The following is a 20,772-nucleotide window of genomic DNA, read 5'->3' as shown; positions in this document are numbered from 1 at the left end:
CCTCCTCTGCAGCATACACATGCAAATTAATCAGAGCCGGTAAACAATTCCTCACATCTAACAGCTGTATGATCTTACCGAGAGCTCTAATTATTTCCAAACTAGATTATTGCAACGCACTATACATTGGAGCCAATAAATACATTACTAATAAAATACAGATTCTCCAAAACAATGCCCTGAGAGCTGCACTTAGCATCTCTAGGAAAGAACACATCTCTTACACTAGAAGAAAGCACAAATGGCTATCCACTCTGGAGATAATTAGACTAAAAACAGCATCCCTGACCTATAAATATGCCTCAATAATAAAGCACCATGATACCTAATAGCAAGATTTTCTAGAAAATCTTCCAGTAGACCATTGAGATCAGCAAACTTCAACTGCCTCCAGATGCCTCGCTTTAAACTATCCACTATTGGGGGTACTAGCTTCCCAGTTAAAGCTGCTCAACTGTGGAATTCCTTACCGAGTTCACTCAGGATGGACCAAGCCTTCGTTAAATTTAGGCAAAATTTGATTATATGGCTCATCGCGAACCATCCTAAATAAGTCAGCATGACCAGACCATACTTGTGACCCACTGTACATTTACTATATATGAGATTATATTTTCAACCACTGTTATTGCCTGTACATATACTATGTGTATATGCATGTAATATGTGTATAACAGTTATTTTAATTGTCTCTCCACCACCCCTGTTAACTTTGTAACTATGTAACTTTGTACTAAGCTAAGTATGTAAGTATCTAAGTACTAAGTATGACTTCTTAATGCCTGCACCTCGATACCTTCGGGTCTGGTGGGCCTAATAAATATCAAACAAACATAAGCACTGCGCATGCATGGTGGCCAAAGCTGACCTGGGAGTCTATGGCACAGCATGCCCTTCATGGAGCTTGGAGAGGTCCCCCAGCAGGACTTCTAGGGGGCACCCAGCATTTTTGCATTATACCACTGGCTCTAACCAAAATCAAACTACAGTCCCTGAAATGTGAGTGGCGCTCCTGGCACAGCTGCCCCACCTGCTCCCACATCTGTATCTTTCTGCAATACCTATGTATGCTTTTTCTTTTTGTTTTCTCTTGGAGGCATTGCACCGCACTGCTGCATTAGCTGACAGATCATTTTCCCTGGGAGTGGAGGAAGAGAAAAATATGCTTCTCCATTTATTCCATTTCCCATCTTCATATTACATGGGTGATGACCCTATTAACCCCTTTTGCGTTGTTATTTCTCCTTGGATTTTCACTTCACACTCTTCCAACCCCAAGCCTTACTCACCTCCATCTGCTAGATTCCAAGACACAATCGCAATGTTGAGGCAAGTTGGTCCATGATGCAGCGGAAGCGAAAGGTCAACCTTCACCCTATGGTCTGGTCAAAAGCAGAAGGGAACGTCTAGCAGAAAGGCACAGTTTTTATTGCTTCGATGAAATATGCTCACGTTTGCATGAGACCAAGATGTGGTGGTAGAAATAAAAAGCATTTCTGAAGACCTCAGGGAGGCACCACCCTCCCCAAAGGTCACAATGCATGGATATTCATAGGTTTGCTCAACGTTCAACAGAACTCACTTGCTCCCTCGTTCCATCTAGTTTCACTTTTCGGTTGCCCGATTTAATCTGAAAATGTGATAGCTGTGTTTCACCTTTCACCTGATAACATTTGACATCAGAATCCACCCCAAAATGATGAAGAGGATATAAAGCAGGATGACATGGTCAACATAGGTAAACAAAGGTATATAAAAACATCTTTCTTACCGTACGACTCAGACAGGGAGTATGGCACTGTAACAAAGCCATTTATCTTTGGCCATTTTGGATCTTTCATTGCAAAAGTGCGGAGGCGGCTCTAGGAGAATTGGAGTACAGCCATGAGAATCCGGATTCAGAGAAGCATGAAGAAACAGTAGCAAAGGCAGACATTGATGACCCCTCCTCCAAGGGCCAAGGGATAATCAGCAACAGATATCGATCAACGGGTAGGGGACAACACCAGAGGATGAGGGCAACTGACCCCATGTTGGAAAAAATTGGGAACAGTAACATAAATACAGGAGGACAGAGGTCCTAAGATTCAGGGAACATCAACAAGAGTGAAAGGCAATGTGGGGGATCCTGTGCATTATGTTACAGGACACTGTTCTAAGAGACACAATGAGAACCTATGGTACAGGGAACGTGAACAAAGGCGAAAGAGGGCTAAGAGTATCATGTACGAAGGGTATGTAGAAAAGGACAAACATTGAAAATACAGAAAATAGTCAATGTAGACAGTAAGGGGGCTGGATCCTAAGGTTCAAAGAACAATAACAGAAGTAAAGAGTAACAATGACAAACACAGTAATTGGAGAACCAACAACAACGAAAGTGATGAGAAGGAACCTCCGTTTTTTGGGCCAGGAAACCCATATATCAAAGAGTGAGAAAATGAGGAGGACCTAGATCAAACAAAGAACACCAATAGCAGTGAATGAAGATGAGGAGTATCACAAAGGATCTATGGAAGACTACAAGGGGCCAACCACATCCAAGAATAAGCTGTTCATGGGGTCTCATCTTTTCATTTAACCTTTTACAGGATATAACACCCGTTGCAAGCCCCTATCCCCAGGGCATTCTAGTATGCAGCAGAGGAGGTCCATGTGGGCTAAGGCCTATGTATGAAGTTCCTCATGACTTGTTTTATTCAAAATAAAGGTTGGCTGCCACTTCAGGCCCCTCATGGATGAGGTGGTAGTGTTTATAAGTAAACACACAGGCACTGCTCTAAATGTGACCTCCTAGCTCCTCAAGCTGTGCCCTTTAATCTATGATCTGAGAAGGGACTGGCTCAAACCATGATTGACAGTACTCACAATTGGCTCTGTATAAATCTCTGAAGAATATTCAGACAATGTGGTACAGTTATGTTTCTCTCAGTAGTAACCCACAGCCTATGTGCAGATCATGACACAAGCAGAAATGTGACCAGACTCGTGTCCTCACTTGGTTCTGCCTAAAGCATATACAGAGGCAATCCATGTGGTAGTCTTCATAACATTCACAGACAAACCTGTGTAAAACCTTTGGGCATATTCAGATGTGTTGAAGTTACTCCTAGCAATTTAGTACTTCCTGTTCACTGACTACTCAGCCTACAGTGCCTGCCCCCTAATTATCTAGAGATGCTCCCACTCACCCTTTCACCTTTTAGCAAAAAAGGAAACCCCACTCCACTCGTTGTGGACCCATCACTCACCGGCCTTAGGATGTCCCCCTCCAGTAACAGACTCCTCTCCGAAGCAGATAATAGCTCTAAAAATGCAATGAAAAGACAATAGAGGGTGGGTGCGAGACAGGCCATTATGTATATTAGCAACTATTGTGTGATCCTCCCGATTAAAAGATGCACACCAGCATCCCAAGAAATACATAAATTGCCATAACTTCATAAAATGCACATCTCACCAGTCGCCTAACAATGCCACACACTACACCACCTCAACACAATGATCACTACACCCCTAGACACAAAAACCTTTGACACCAACTCCCACGCCACACACACACACACACACACACACACACACACACACACACACACACACAGAGGAGAGCAACCCCCTCTGAGGATAGGAAGGTGATCCCCACTCTGCAAGACTCTCCCTAGCCTAGGGGTCTGGGCAAGTGGGGCCTCACTGGGAGTGACTCCCCCTTAGGGGGCAAAGACTCATTCGCACAAGGAACTCCCTAGACCAATAACCCTATTTGCCTATATGGGACTGCCTGCCATGAAGAATACTGTGTACTCCTATTTGGCTCCAGGCAATGCTGAACCCAAACAAGCCATCCAAAGGAAAAGGGGATCTCCCTTTAAGAAGAGCATTTTACACAAGTGAGATGAGTGGATTACTAAGGAGGAGAGTGTATGGTACACAGGGGAAGCCTCCTGACGTAATCACCCCTAGGGGAGGCAGACCAGAACGAAGCCTCAGAGCCGTGACAATTCAGAAAGAGTACGCAAGCTCAAGAAGCCGGAGGCCCGGCGAAGCAGACAACAGGAGGCCCGATGTAGAGAAGGAAATAGAAGGCCCGTGGAACGTGCTGGTGTTACCACAGCCGTACCGTGGTGGGCCAGGTGCGTGTCGGACAATGCCAAGACCATTTCAGCTGGGAATGCTGTCAGCTCCCATCTGCCAGCATTTGTAGATGGCAGTATCCTGAAGAGAAGCCAAGCGCGGAACACATGCAAAGCTGGAGAAGCCAGAAATCAAAGTCGATTACCCGTGCGAGTGCCGATCCCTGCGAGGTTCCCCATGACAACCAAAGGTACTGTGGGAACAGGAGAAGAGGGAGGCTGCCGGGGCAAACAGTTATGAGAGAAACTCAAAGCCACAAGGGCAACATTTGAACAATATACCAGCATAACTGGAAAGATGAGAAACAAAATGAGAAACAGTTAAATAACGTGATGGTTAAAGCTGCATGGGAAACTAAAGTAAAGTGGAAACGTGCACCCTAGGAAGGAGGGGAAAAGTTTTAAGAACTGTGTGGAAGATTGGGGTAAACAACAGACCACCATATGGTAACCTTTGAATTAACCCTTCCTATAAAGAAACCTCAGAAATCCAACAAAATACAACTAGCTAAGAGAAGGAACTTCAAGAATCTCATCTGAGAAAATACAGACATTTATCGAGGAGTTCATGACCTCTACATCAGATCTAGATACACCAACCACATTAGTTTCAAAATATCCTAATAACCTAAGCAAACTGATCATCAAGTGGCACCGCTAACCGAGAAGAAAGTCAGAATAAAAGAAAACAAAAATGGTACACACCACAACTTACCTCCTTGAAACGAGAAAAGACAAAAGCAGAACGAGCATGGATGAAAACTCAATTTCCAGCAGACAAAGAGAAATGGAAAATCCTAGAAAAATCTACCGACTGCAAACGTTCCAAGCCAAAAAAGACTTCTATGACGTTCAAATTACGAATCCAACTAACGACATAAAAAAACTGTTTGAGATTGTTAAAACTTTAGAAAAACCACAGGCCCAAAAACAACAGTTTAACACAACTAACGCAGACTGCGAAGCAGTACAAAAAGCCTGCACAAAGTACACACTGCACAATATTCTATATACTCCACAAGAGAGATACACAACACTTGTGACGCCCAAAATTTTACTACTCAACCTAAAACTTTTACCAATTCTCCTTTTTCTTTTGAACCTTTAACTACATACTCTTTGATTAAAACCTTGAAAAAGATGCATCCTACTTCTTGTCAAAGGGACATTTTACCTTCTAAGATTGTTTTACAACACCTGGAGATCTTTGCGCCGTTTTAACTTGTTTTTATAAATGCCTCTTCCATGCACAATTATGTACCAGACCTCTTGAAAAGCGTCAGTCACACCACTGTTGAAAAAACCCAACCTTGATCCCACAGTGTTCTCCAACTACAGTCCTATCACGAATCCACCATTTTTACTAAAGATAGTTGATAAGATTGCAGCCGGTCAGTTCCAACATCATATTGAAAAATCTAACATTCTACATAGTCAGCAGTCTGGTTTTAGGACTGAAACCGCTATGGTAGACCTACAATCGGAAATGCTAGAGATAGTAGATGACGGTAAAGCCGTCCTACTGATGCTTTTATATCTCCCAGCGGCATTTGATCTTGTAGATCATGCAAAACTTATAAACGAAAATGGAAAGTGCTCTCCCGATTCTGTAAAATGGTTCCAATCTTTTCTAAGTAACAGGAAATCTAAAATTACTTGGCAAAATGTGTCCTCAGGCACATAACAGACCACATGTGGAGTTCCACAGGGAGCTTGCCTATCCTCTGCATGGTTTAATGTTTTCTGCAGATCCCCATGTGATCAATATTGGAGTCGATGGGTCTATATTTTACTAATTACGCTGACAATACCCAGCTCTTGTTTAGACTAACTGGAAGTATCCAAAAAAAGATGCATGCATGATCACGTCCGTATACGAAAATATTTGTATCTGGATGATGGACAATGGTCTCGGTTTAAACGGTCAGAAGACAGAACTTCTGATTTTTGGAACAGCATACAAAAAAATTATATATTGACCATCATGAAAATGAAGTAGTCAACCAAGTAAAAACATTAGGGGTTACTATTGAGGCATCACTTAAGGCAGATGGTCAGGTTGCTAGTGTGACTAAGAGCGTTCACTGCTACCTCAGGCTAACAAGCCTGATAAAACCTTTCAGTTCTACAGTGAATTGTGCTACACTAGTAAGGGCATTGGTCCTATCAAGATAAGACTACTGTAATGCACTACTTGGCGGAGCAAGTAAAGGCTGTATTAAGAGGTTACAGATCTTACAAAACGACGCTGTGAGTAGTAAAAAATGTGTGTCAAAATATGACCATATCTCGCAGCTTAGGAGAGACATCCATTGGCTTCCTGTGGAAATAAGATTAGAGTTTATAACCAAAATCTTGACACACAAATGTCTGGTAATGCACCTAGCTACCTCAAAACGAGCATCAACATCCAAACATCAATTCGGAACAGTAGATCAAAAGACACTATGCATCTGCAATGCCCCAAATCTCAGAGTCAAGGGGAAAGAAAGTTTTTACTCTTTGAGAGCAGCTATCACATGGAAGAAACTACCTACAGGTCGACAATGCAAAATAAATCAATTTACCTTTAAAAAACCATGACAACTATTCTCTTCTCAATGTTAAATCAGCCTAATCTTTCCTGACTACATTGCTATGTGACCCAAGACCTTTATCCGCGCCCTGAGGCCCGTGGGATTTGGCGCGTTAGAAACAGATAAATAAAATAAGTGTTGTGAATAAAGACTGGCAAGTGAAACAAATACAAGAAACAATCTAGTAGAGAGAACCGAGGAGAGGGGAATTCCCGAGTTGGATAAAGTCGCACAAAACACCAGAAAGGTTGAGCTCAAGAAAGTGAGAAATATAAAAACCACGGGAAAGTGCGAGACAGCATTTCAAGGAGAATCATTATAAGCTTAACATTAAGGAGAGTAAAAGACCCATGAATTTTTGGGAGAAGCTACACCAGCTCACGACTACAAATCCAAGAGAGTGTCAAAGAAGATCCTCCTAAAATATTTTCAAACAGAGACATTTTGCATACAGACAATACATCAGAGGCCAAATAAAAACCCTGAAATAAAGCCGCAGGAGAGAAGACCTCAAGGGAAGCGACCAGAAGAAGAAAGACATTCTTTTGGGCCATTTGGTGTAGTTCAGATTAGTCGTAGGTTCAGATAACGTTCGGTTTAGACGGAGGACATTTTGCTTTGACGACGACGGACAAGCACCTTTAGTTAGTCAGGTAGTGAAATCCCCTCTTGGGAGATGGGCCTTTTCTTCATCATTTTATTAAAAAGAAAGACTTGTCCATAGTGTGCCCGACTCCTTCCGACCCGCCACACCACTCAAACATAAATTAATGAATACATTATAGTGCGTTTGGTGATTGCAAGGCCAACATTCTAGGTTTGTGGGTGAGATTAGCACGCATTCTTTCAGTGGTTAGTTCATTTCTGAAGATTTGTTTGGATCAAGCGAGACTGTTCGACTGACTAAACGCATAGTAACCGCCTTAACTCCACAAAAAAGCACAGCAGCCCCCAGACCCCAAATAACACATTTCCCCCATCACAAAAGCCAAGCATCGTTGCCCATGCTGTAAAAAATGCGCACACAAACACGCACTGCCCCCCACCCCATTGAAACTCTCCCATCCACCCACTGGAATTTTATAGCACAAGCACATCACGAATACATCACTTCTAGGTGCCTAATAAACCGACACTTCACTGTTAGGAGAAATGTAAACACTCTGTATCCTATAAAAACGATGAAGGCACAACTGCAAGATGCTTGCACTGCCAGAGTTATATAGCTCCACGGTGCCATGCAGGAGGAAGCACAATTTGCCTATGGCACAGAGATGGCAAGAATGGAGAAAGCTCAAACTCGTTGGGTCCCGCAATACCGAGATTGCACTCCAGATGAAAGCACACATCGGACATCTCTAGACCCGATGGCCACTTCTGGAAGGGGGCACACATCAACAGTACACCGTGGGGGAGGGCATTGAGAGGAGGCGTGGGGAAGTGGAGGAGGACCTCACACAAGCTGAGGTCCTCTATTACGCGCCTGGCTGTGCACAAGGATGCTCACACTAGTGGGGGCTATATCGCAGAAAATGCCCTGAAAGAAGAGGATAGTGTTTGGGTATTATAACAATGCTAAAAGAAGAAGCTCACATAATGTTAGGCGTCTATTGTACTGGTGGGGCACTGCTACATAAGTTTCACATTGACTGTGCACGGGTGGGAAGGTGACATTCCAGTTCCTCACACTGCCCGCTTCAATAACTTGCCATGTCTCCACTAACTCCCAAAGAGACACTGCACAAGATACCATGCTCCAGCCTCACTACATGCGAGAGACCCATTTCACAAACACACACACTGTACCCACGCAGACCTTCAATGATGGAAAATAAAACAGAACACAATAAACATACCCCTGTTGATGTGCAGGATCACATCTACGTCTGGCTGGTCAGTCTCCGCATCCCGCAATGGAGTAGGTCTAGTGAATGGCCATCCTCTGCAGGAACCTATTAGAGAACCTAAAGAACAGTGGGAGTCAGCTGAACACCATGCGTTATGCGCTAGACAATACAAACAGCTGCTATGACCAACAACTGATGTATAAAGAACAGTAATGTTAGATGCCGGGCTGGATTGCCCCTTAACGCTCTCTAAATAAGCATGCACATGGTGTCCATGACCGAATTATTGAGAGGGATCTGGACATTATGTGCATCACCGAAACATGATTAAAAGACCCCATTGGTCCTGTAGGTATAAATGCAGTCACAGAGGGATACATACTATATAATATAAATAGAGACCATGGTCAGGGCAGAGGAGTAGCAGTCATAGCCAAAGAAGCCCTGCATCTCTTTAAAGCAAATTTTGAATGTACAGGGTGTGATACTATCCAATTAAAGTTAACTCACAAACCTAATGATTGTTTGAATATCATTGTGATATACAGACCTCCTTCATGGACATCGGATTTCGAAAATGAGGTAGCCTTGCAAATAAGCAAATTGATCTCCGACAACTCATCGACCCCATTAGTGGGGGATATGAATAGGTGGAAAGGGAATCCCGATGATAAAGAGGCCATGGCCCTGGAAAGTGCCATGAATAATCTGGATTTCCAAATAATAAATAACGAACCCACCACCCTGCAGGGAAACCAGTTGGACTGGATCTGCACTAACAATTTACAATCAGCACAGGTAATGACAGCGCCATTTATATGGTCTGACCATAGTCTGGTGACTCTAGAGACATTCCTAACTGCCCCTTCTAAGCAGTTAGAAAACCCACATGTGAACATTTTGAGCAGGAACTTTAAAGACATTGGAGCAGAGCAACTAAAACCATGCCTCCAACAGATCCTCGAATCCATTTCAGTCAATGATGACTGCGAACATATGCTACTGAAATACTGTTAGGGACCCACCTAGAGGACAGCGGGATGCTGCCAGTCCTGGTGGGTTTATCCTAGATTTCGATTTGCCGGGAGACTAGTCTCCCGACGTCCGCACTTGCCCTCCCGTTTTGCTTCCGGGCGCGCGCATGCACTGCGGGACACGAGACCGGCAGCTTGCGTGTCTAGCCTCGTTTCCGTCACCAGCAGGGCCCTGCGCATGCGCGGGCCAGCCCGCGCCTCAAGCCTCGGTTTCATGCCGAGGACCATAAATAGCGGACGAGCACAGGAACGGATCGCGTTTTAACGTGATTCGTTCCTGACTCGCCGTAGTTACGCTCGTTCCTAGCTCTTGCCCGCTTCCTTGGTTCCAGCTTTTTTCCTGTTCCTAGCCTTACCTTGCTGGATCTGTGGGTTCTGCTTGCCTCCCTTCCTTGGTGTTCCCCGTCTCCTCCGGGGTCTCTCCTTTCCCTAGGAGTGCCATCCCTGTGGTTCCTCTGGTTCTCCCCTGGGTCTCCCTTATTGACTATCGCGCTGGGAACCAGCCCTGCCTTACCCCTTTGGCCTTGCTCTCCTGAGCCAACCACCCATCTGAGTTGCATTACCTGTTCTTCCCGGAACACGACTGAACTGCCATTACCAGGTGTTTTTTGCTTCTACTGCTTCAGTATTTTCCTGCCACCTGACGCTACCTTAGGCATATTGGACTGTGCTGGTCCTCTCACCACCAGAGCCTAAGGACTCCTTCAGCTACTGAGGTCCTTGGATTGACCATCTTCAGCACCCCCGTCCCTGTCAGTGCTGACTGTCTTGGCGCCACGTAAATCCACAGGGAAGAAGAGACTGTGGCGTTGGGGGGTGGTTCCTCTCTATCCCTGTTCCATCAGGGTTGGGCAGGAGCTGCTACCTTGTGTCCCACAATCAACCGGCGGATCCTGATTGCCAGTCTGGCCTCTCCAGCTCGGACGTCGTCCAGAAGCCCAGGTACTACCCGATCACGGGACACACAGCTTAACAAATACACCCATCATATGCAGGCAATGATAGAGAAGTATGCACCATTAAAAAGAAAGTTGATAAGGAAAAACAAAAAGAATGGCCATTGGTACAATGAGCATACCGATAAACTTTACCAAGTAAAAGAACCAAACCCAGGAAAGTAGGGAGGATTGGAAAAGTATCATGTGTATAGAAAGGCAGTCAAAGAAGCAAAGTCTAATTATTATAAGAAATAGAGGCAGCCCCAAACTCGACTAGCAATCTCTTTGAAATACTCTAGGACTTGGAAAACCCAAAGATTCTCTCTCCTCCACATATTCCCTCAAAGGAAGACTGACAGGGTACAGGAGGGTTTCGCTGCTAAAATATTAAAAGCTAGGACTAACACCATATTAGCTAAAGACACCACCAGCATAGAGACCCTCCCGGGAGAAAATCCCACTGTTAACGAGAGGGAGAGATTTAATTTCTCAGCTGTTTCCTAGGAAGATCTATGTAAGGTGATGTCCAAAATGAAACCCACCTCCTGTGCCGAAAACATCCTTCCAACTAAGATCATTCTGGATCATAAAGAACTTTGCGCACCTATCCTGACTAGGTTAGTCAATTCTTCCTTCTCTGAGGGATCAGTACCAGATGTTATAAAAAATTGTTACGATAACCCCGTTAGTAAAGAAGGCAGGTTTGGATCCAAGGATCCTAGCAATCTCCGCCCTATTACGAACACTAATTTTATTTTGAAAATCTTAGATAAAATAGCTAATCAGCTACAAAAATATGTGCAAATTGAAGGTGTATTACATGTACAACAATCAGGTTTCAGGGCGGCTCACAGCACAGAGTCAGCCATGCTGGATTTACAGACTCACATGCTGGAGCTGATAGAGAAAGCCAAACCCGGGTTACTCATGCTGCTGCACCTTAGCGCTGCGTTTGACCTGGTAGACCACAAGTTACTTCAATCAGCATTAGATAAATTAGTGGGGTGATCGCCAACAGCACTGGCCTGGTTAGCATCCTTCCTGAAGGATAGGAAGGCGAGAATACACTGGGGTGAAAACCTCAGAAGCTACCCCTATACTATTTGGAGCCCCTCAAGGAGCTAGCCTGTCTCCTCTACTCTTTAATCTTTATATAAGAAGTCTCTGCTTCCTGCTAGAAAACATCAGCGTGTTTTTCACCAACTACGCCGATGACAGGCAACTGATCTTCGAACTGACAGGAGACTATGCAGTGGACAGCGCGAAAATAGAAGAAATATATAATATCATTGACACCTGGATGCAGACACACTGGATGTGCCTAAACAGAAAAACTGAATGAATGGTGTTTGGATCAAAACAGGCTAGGTCCAAGCTGAACGCCCAATACAAGGCTTTCCACATTAAAGAAGCCATCATACCAGTAGTATCTAAGGTAAAAACTCTGGGTATGATGGTGGAAGCCTCTTTAGGCTCCAGAGCACAGGTTAACTATGTAACAAAGTGGACCCATCATCAACACACCTGAGCCAGCAGGTAAGTTATAAGGGTTTATTAGTTACATACACAGCAGGAAACACTGGCACATCCTTGCCAGCCAGCTCTCTATCTCCAACTGTCCCCCATGGAACACCAGTCATATCACAACACTCTCAGAACAGTGACTTCACCACATTCCACTGACATCACCGCTGCAGGGAAGACACGAGAGGAAACCCTCATTAGAACACTTCTCCCTCCCTTAATTCAATTTAAGGACACACCAACATTGTAAAGTACTAATCCAATTGAAAACTGCCCGTCCCAAACACATAGCAATTAAAATCCCAATGCTACAATAACATTCTTGCATTTTTTTTCCGATAATCCATGGAATGTCAGCAACGAAAGTAGCAAAGGTGGGCAAATCCGAAAGGCACGGACACTCCCCTCCCACAAGTTCCAGCAATTAAGCCGTAATACGGAACCAAATTAATTACAAGCAAAAAGGGGTAAAAGTACGACCCCCGTCCCCAGATCTGACCAGTCCCACCTGCAAGAAAACCATGTTAAGCACAAAAGCAGTTTAAAACAAACTGTAAAACAACTGTAGCATAACTCTTACGAGGCCACAACATGTACATTCTCACCATACTGGCCCAACACATGACAATGAGTTAACAATGAGCAGGCCACAATCAGTACACGAGACAACAACCCACTGGCCTTACTACTAATATGTTCCAGCATCAATGGAAACGTCCTACTTTGACCAGAACATCCTCTTTCCGCAGCCCACACAGTGCCACCCGGACTGAAGAAAGTCCTCTCCGCCGCCAGGTGGACAAGTATCCTGCAGAGACCTTCCAGCGCCGCACTTTCGTGGAAGGAAATCCATGTTGTTGTCTTCTACAAACGCACAGGATTCCACAGAGACAAGGCGCTCTTCACTCATTCGCTCCCCATATAAAGCAATGCGATCCGTATTGGCCGCGGACACTAGAAGTTCTGACCGACTTCCGGAATCAGAAACAAGGCTGTCAGGAACAACGCTGTAGTCACGTCGCCTGCGTACTGCGCAGGCAGTGCATTCTGGAATCCCCATGCGCTCCAGTACTCCGCACGGGAACGTTCCGCGATGAGAAAAAAACGTCATCACTTCAAAAACAAGGCACAGTTCAGTTCAGTTCTCCTGCTGATCGAATGCCGGGCATTAGATGCCAATACCCGGCACCCGCAAACCTGCTTCCCAGCACATTCCACGGCAGCCAACAGGTAGTCCACACACACTGCCATAAAGGATCTGCTTCTTACAGCCGTCCTCCTTGGTCCAGCAATACCAGACTCTGGGCAATGTCCAACACTGCCCACCTGCAACAACCCCAGACACGAACCATGTGGGGAGACAACGCCAGCCAAAAGTTGCTGCCCTCGGTGCTCACAGGGCTCTCCCACAGGGGTCACGCGCACCAACCGCTGGACCCGGAGGCACTCTGAACCTCACAGACCTCCGCTTCAGACAGCTTTGGTACCAATCCACAGGGCGCGATGCCAAAGTCCCCCGGTACCTCCTTCATTACCAGGACCAGGCTCCAACTACAAAGGAGCCTCCAATTCGCTCCAGCACCACCCGGCCTGCTGGGGTGCAACTCCGGTCCGGACCTCCAGAGCTGCACAGCTGGACTGCTTCCCAGGATGTGGACACTTGGAGGGCGGTGTCCTGATCAGCTGCTGTCCCCGCCACGACAGAATCCCATCCTCGTCGCCAGTGTAACAAAGTGGACCCGTCATCAACACACCTGAGCCAGCAGGTAAGTTATAAGGGTTTATTAGTTACATACACAGCAGGAAACACCGGCACATCCTTGCCAGCCAGCTCTCTATCTCCAACTGTCCCCCATGGAACACCAGTCATATCACAACACTCTCAGAACAGGGACCTCACCACATTCCACTGACATCACCACTGCAGGGAAGACACACGAGAGGAAACTCTCATTGTAACAAACTACCTGTACAAAAACAACACGTACCACCTGCGTCTTCTGAGAGCAATTAGACCCTTCATTAACAAGACAAATTTGGCTACCATTGCTAGAGCAATTTTGCTGTCTCATTTGGATTACGGAAATACATTGCTATTGGGAGCCTCAAAGAGGGAGTTAACAAAATGCCAAGTAATGCAAAATGATGCAGTTTGCATCATTAGAAAGAAAAAAACACAGACCACATATCAGAAGGCAGAAAAGAATTGCATTGGCTTAAAATAGAGGACAGTCAAGTTTAAGGTGATGACGATAGTCCATAGATGTCTATTCGGGGAGGCACTGGCCTACTTTAAAAAACAATTCTCCATGTATGTGCCCCAAAGATTCCTAAGATCAGCAGACACAGGTTTATTAAATATGCCAGAGGCCAAAAGGGCAACAGGTAGGGGAAGATCTTTCCCTGTAAAGGCGGCAAAATATTGGAATGGGTTACCGGCGATCCTGAGAGAAGAAGGAAATTATCTCAGCTTCAAGAAGGCCCTGAAAACCTCTCTTTTCCAATAGCCTTGAAGCATCACTACAATATTATCAGTGCAGTGGAGACACTTTGAAATCTTAAAGTCTCCATGCGTGAATTTAACATCTCTGCTTTCCCCGCGCCCTGATGCTCGCGGGCTTACGGCGCGTTATAAGCCTAAAGACATAGACAGAGCAACATAAAATAAATTAACAATGGTAATGCCTGCTATAGCCAACAACTGTTATAGGAATTTATCATAACTCTTAAGAACATGTTTTGGTGTAAAAACTACAAGGACTTCTCTCATCACAAACATCAGGATTACATTCAGATTAGAAATGTACACGTTTGCCTAATAGAACAATATGAACAAAACGTAAAGATTATAGCAGTGTCGCTACTTTAGAGGAGTTTAGTTCCGTTACAAAATTAATGGGAGGTGTCTGTATTTTACCAACAGGCCTTACCAAAAGTGAAGACCAAACTCATTACATCGTTGGTGTAAAGGGAAGGGTTGGCCCTCTTATTGGTTAACCACCCAAAGTAGTGCTCAAGACCTACCCCAGAGTTCGGTACAACACAGGCACCCATAGTTTGCACATACAGCACAGCGAACTCACTGTAGTCATAACTCACTATAGTCATCCCCGAATTGTTTACATGCTTATTTGGGGACACCCTGTGCACTAGGTGGGAAAATGGAGGTGGCAAGAAGCCAATTCTCCCGACACAGGTTCGCACATTCTCCTTTTACACAGGCATGGCATGAGAAATTAGCCGAATGAGGTATTTTGCTGACTTCAGGTATCAGTGTTGTTACATCAGCTTTTGGATTATCCCAGGTAGTAAATATGAACAACATTGGTTGCAATGTAATCTCTCGCCCCTTTTGCATAATGCATCTAGGAGTAGCTTGTGCTCAAATCAACATGCTTAGCAACGACAGGTTGTCAACAACTGCAAGGGATCCCACACTGGAAGATTGACACTTAGGCACCACCACACCAAGCTAAAGATATACATTGCTTTGTAGACAGAGGGGCACGCTCATGTATATTTCGTTTTCGAAAATTAAATAAAAATTAAACATTTTTTTAAAAAAAATCACCATTTGAACCGTAGAACAGCAAGACCTGTACAACCGTCTTAAAAAAGAAAATAAAAATGGGTCCTCGTTTTCCCTCTGTAAAAATACACTGTCGAGCAATTCTTTACAACATGTGTTTAATACTAAGGTGTTTGCCAGATTCTCATTACAAAGAGTTCATTACAGGAAAGGCATTTCTTCAACTCTGAACTGCTCTTCAGTGTTATAACGCATTTCTTGTAGTGAAGTCTAACATTAATACAAGGAGGAGAATCCAGGAGCCAAGAGTTTTTTTGTGTTTTAAAAGCAATAGAGAATTGTAAGAAATGGCTATGAAATTTACTCCCCTTTGGGGAATATTGGACGGCGAATTAAGCTGTATGTTGATTATATTAAGGTTTACTATTTTTAAAAAAATAATGTTTTTCTGCTTTTTTAAAATTGAGCTATGCAATCATTAATTAGTTGTAATCCCATGGTACACCAAGGGTTCTGTATGAACTGTACAAATTGTCTAGGATCAAAGATGTTCTATGTATTGTCCTATTGTGGTCTTTGCGGTCTGAATAAAAATGCATATCAAAAAGGGGGCACGACCATTGAACTCCCCGAGTTGTGCAAATCTTAGGAAACCCCTTGCCGCCACCCACACCCCCTCACTCCCAACAGAAACGGACATCAGTGCCACGTGTACAGCTGTGTGCGCAGAACACGATAACGAGTGTGTAAAAAAAAAAAAAAAAAGAAAATCCACATTCTTGACTTCCTCTACCTACAAAGATTGTTTGGCACCCTTTCCCCTCCCCACAGCCACACGTTTATTTTGTTAATGTAGAACATTTTGATCATGCAAGTTTGGTCAAGAAAGGCATACGTGGGAGTCGAACGAAGGGCAATCGGTCTATTGTGTTTGTGCTTAAAAAACATTTCAGTTGAATCTCAAAAGGCATTTATTTTATAGGTGTCAATTAGATTAATACATCTAGAAGTGCCTGGCCACAAGCACATACACCTTTTTTTAAATTAAGCACTGTGAATATCCTACTTTGCCCTAACTATACGAGGGGTTTCCCTGCCTCAACAAAACTAAGGGCCACCTGTGTCGGGATGTTCAACCAAAAAGCGTCCTCTGTCCGGTGTCCAAAAACCTTAAACTGACCCTTACATGCTTAACTTAATATAGTGTGCAACACAGGAATCTCTGTAAGCTAAACTCATCGCTTTCTTTCAAAGTTCTAAAACAAAGTTCCAAGGTGCACAAAAGAAAAGAAATCAAGTTCCACCAGGAAAAGGGGTCCTCCTATACCCCAATGCTCCTTCTGGTCTTCCGCTATCTATCCAGTACTTCCTCAATGAGTCAATGTTCCACTGCTTCACAGGGGGGTGGGAGAGGGGGAGAGACTCTTCCCCCTGCGTTTCTCCTTTCATGCAATGTTTTACTTCACCATTTCAAGGGGCGGGGGCGACTCTTTTCTCGATTCTCCCTCAAGCACACAGTTCTTTTGAACGTTTCAGTCTCTCACTCTTTGAATCCCAGTTATCCTTAAACGGGTATGGTTCTTCCTTTTTTCCATTAATGGTCACTGTTTCACAATTTCAAGGAGGGGTTTCGACCCCTGAGCTTTGATCCTTTTTCCACCTCTGGTGTACTCTCCTTCCAGGTTCACAACTTTGTGACTTATCCTTAAAAGGGGTATGATTCTTCCCTTTTTATATTGGTCATCACTAGTCCACAATTTCAGGACAGAGTTTTTACCCCTTGTTTACTTTCCTGCCAGGGATTGTTATGTCCTCTCATGGGTGCGAGTTCCAGACTCACCGTTTTCCTGGTTCACTATCCTGCCAGAGCTTTTCCGTTCTCCATTCACTCTTGCATCCAGAAAATAATGCTTTTCAAGTATTGGGTCACCGACCCAATAACAAGGTTTGTGTTTGTATGAACTACTCCAGTTCCTTTAATTAGGCTCTCTCGCGCTGACAATGGTATGCATCATTCGCCCTGAAGCGCCCCAATGTCCCATTCGCTCTCACTGGCCTTACCGGTCTTCACTGGCGGCTTCGGCGCTCCTTGTGTCTCACCATCCGTTTTGCTCTCAGCCCGCCGACTGGGAGTCCATCCTGTTAGCCGCTTGGTTCCCGCTTTGCCTTCCTCTGCTTTTGACGGCTCCAGATGCCCATGGCAATAATGCGGCAAACTTCTCTCGGCACGGTTTCTCTGCATGCCGTTCTCGTCTGCCTCCATGCTACATCCTGCAGTCTGCTTGCCTCTGGTGTCCCAACCAGTATCAGAACAAGTTGGATTCAGCAGCAGTCTCCCTCTCTCTAACTGTTTTTGTTCAGCTGTGTCGGTTTTAAATGTCCCGGCATTGGTTAGCATTTTCCAAAGACTAGAAGACAGCATTGGCTTACCGCTTCCAGTCATCCTCATTACTCCATCTCTCTTCCCAGTACTATACAAGAGGGCAAGGGGAGGTAAATCTTGGCCATAAAAAAACAGGAATTCTCCATCTATATCACAATAAGTCAAACGGGAATGTTGCAAAGGTACATGGGTGTCATCAAGAACTACAGCTGAAGGATTATTCGGATTTAGCATGTTTCTGTCTCCCTAGAGTTTGTCCTCCCCTGCGTGGTTCTCCCACAGATAGCCAACCTCAGAGTCAGGTAGCTTCTGCCTTTCCCTGCCCATGTAAGAGTAGCTTCCCTGCAGGGAATCGGTGACGATGTTGCTAGATTCATCACAGGTCACAGAGCGATCTCTTAAACTACCCGAGAACGGCAAGCAGTAAAAAAATATCTTATGTTCAACAATGGATTTATTTGTTCGAGAAATTTCTAATTTTGGATTTGTGATTACTTTGTCACTCGCTGCATCGGTTTGGATCCAGATATTTTGCCCAGGTTCAGTATTTTATTTCCTTCACCTCTAAAATAATTTTGGGAATTTCATAACTGCATCCTGTAGTGAAGTGTGGCGCTAAGTGTGGTGCTGTCTTGCTGTCCCGCCACTCTACACTGTTCTACCTACGTGACTTGGACTATCTTGCTCAAACTACGTTTCCTGTAACAACGGACTTTTGCGCGACGTGATTGGACGGATGCAACTGAGGCTTGTGCCCGCCCCCTTCCCAGTATCCTACTTCACGAGCATGCGCGCGCAGTGGTGAAGTGCGGTGCTAAGTGTGGTGCTGGCTTGCTGTCTAGCGAACTAGCGCACAGCAAAGGTAGCACCCCTTCACAGGCGGGGCCATAATCAACACCGTGTGAGTATTACCAACAAAATGCCATTTTCTCTTTTGTGTAAATATAATGGTTGCCCGCAAATACACTTTGAAAACCGGCATGCCGGGAATCATTTTGGGACAGCCCAGTGCGGCAGCCCGTCCCTTCCTAAAACAATCAGTTCTACCTTTTGCCATTCCTAATGGCACAAAGTTACAACGTTCTATGTCTCTCACATCTCATTTACGTCACCATCGAAACCATGACACCCTAGCAAGCGAATCACTGACTGTCTCGCATGTAATGGCGTTGACGGACAACGGCATATTGGCTCCATCATTTATGGACGTTGGTGGGGGATCACAGTTACCACCCTCAACGGCCGACCCTAATTTTAGGGTGGCTGCCGCTCATACGTCCACTCGATCAGAGGGCCTCCGTCCTCCTTCCGGAGTCGAGACAAATTGTCCCAGCCCCGAGAGCATAGTGAGTACTTGTTGCCCCGAAGAGGTCACTGACACAACTTTAGAATCCGCCTGCCTCACAGGGGAACTGCAAGCCGATGCTCACATGAAACCAATCAGTTATTCTTCCTATTCTTCCACTCAAATAGGTAACTCAGCTATTGTTACACATACCAATAGCGTCCTGCAGACCATACCAACCCCGGACATAATCATGGAACCCGTACAGTGCTCGGTGGGAGCCCAAGTGAAATTACACCAAGCCTACGAGCAACTATGTGTAATGGGTGAAGTGGATGAGGATGCCTTAGAATTTATGAATTTGTCTAACAACTCTCCTTGTCCCGCGTCTGATGTGTTATATATTTGTTCAAATATTGGTGATTTGATACAATTACAGGAAGATCTCTCACAATACCACCATCATCATACCTGCTAAAAACTCCTCTCCCCAATCCACTCATCTTAACTCTGTAGTATCAGCAATGTCGGATAAATCCCACAATGAAATTGTAAATGAATCACCATCTTTTATAGCGCCCACTCCTTGGTGCACAAGATTTCGAGAAGTCTATCAAACATCAGAATTCTTTATACAAAGGGCCCAGGACAAGCGCTTCTCATTCCCAGAGGCGCCAGCTTTGAACAACACACCGAGTGCAATGAACACTGCATTATTAACCATAGCGAAATTGTAAAAGGCATTGGATAACAAAGTGACCCATCAATCCATGCTCTTAGAACAACATCTCAGCAGGGACTCTACTGTTGTATATGAAAATCATACCGACACTATTCCTAAAGACTCCAACAATCCAATGGCCACAGACCTTACTAACCCCATAAATGACAATAGGCCACATCAAACCATGAAACTTCCAATGGTCGAAATTATACAGCCTATCATTTCATTAGACTCAACTGATGTTTGCCATCCAGCGCTACTCCAGCTCGCTACCGATGATGTAATACAATCATCGATTGAGCCTGGTCTGACCTCGGACCCCAAACTGCATTCCAAAGACCCTGCTAATATCTTCGAACTATTCACATCATCCGTACCCACATTATCGTCTAAACCGTGTACCTCTCATCCCTCGAGGAAAGACTGGAAAAGAATGAAAAAAGCGACTAAATAAAGAAAGAAATTCTACCCAAAATCAAAGTATAATTTACGAAAGTTCATCAAAATCCCTTCCCGATTGGAAAAACCTTGTGTCATCAACTTCTGAAGCCCTCACTAATGTGATTCCATTGGTAATACCATACAAACCACTTGATGACCTAGTAACCTTATCAAAACAGACTACTGACTCAAATATTCCATTCTTATCCATGATCCCATCTAAGTCCAGTGTTGGGATGGTTACGAGGCCGATTCTCACGTCCCAGCCGGTACCATGCCTTTAACATCTTCAACATCTCAGCCAGATCCGAGGATTCATGTTGAATCAATCATCTCGCAACTTCGAGAAGAAATAAGAGCT

The 20,772-nt window shown here is 44.6% G+C and overlaps 1 protein-coding gene across 2 annotated transcripts in view; it reads right to left on the bottom strand.

Moving 5' to 3' along the window:
* The window catches only part of ASTL (astacin like metalloendopeptidase), a 952,269-nt gene that overhangs the window by 826,595 nt on the left and 104,902 nt on the right, over positions 1-20,772 (bottom strand). For both annotated transcript variants that reach the window (XM_069619099.1, XM_069619100.1), the window contains exons 2-4: positions 8,563-8,670; positions 3,252-3,307; positions 1,772-1,862 (exon numbers count right to left, since the gene is read on the bottom strand). In XM_069619099.1, the coding sequence (XP_069475200.1) occupies positions 1,772-1,862; positions 3,252-3,307; positions 8,563-8,670 (255 nt within the window). The remainder of the gene's footprint in view (positions 1-1,771; positions 1,863-3,251; positions 3,308-8,562; positions 8,671-20,772) is intronic.

Source organism: Ambystoma mexicanum, chromosome 10 (assembly GCF_040938575.1).
Source record: "Ambystoma mexicanum isolate Mex_15411 chromosome 10, UKY_AmexF1_1, whole genome shotgun sequence".
Taxonomy (NCBI): Eukaryota; Metazoa; Chordata; class Amphibia; order Caudata; family Ambystomatidae; genus Ambystoma; species Ambystoma mexicanum.
Note: the sequence above shows the minus strand (reverse complement) of the source record. Positions and strands in the feature narration are given on the sequence as shown.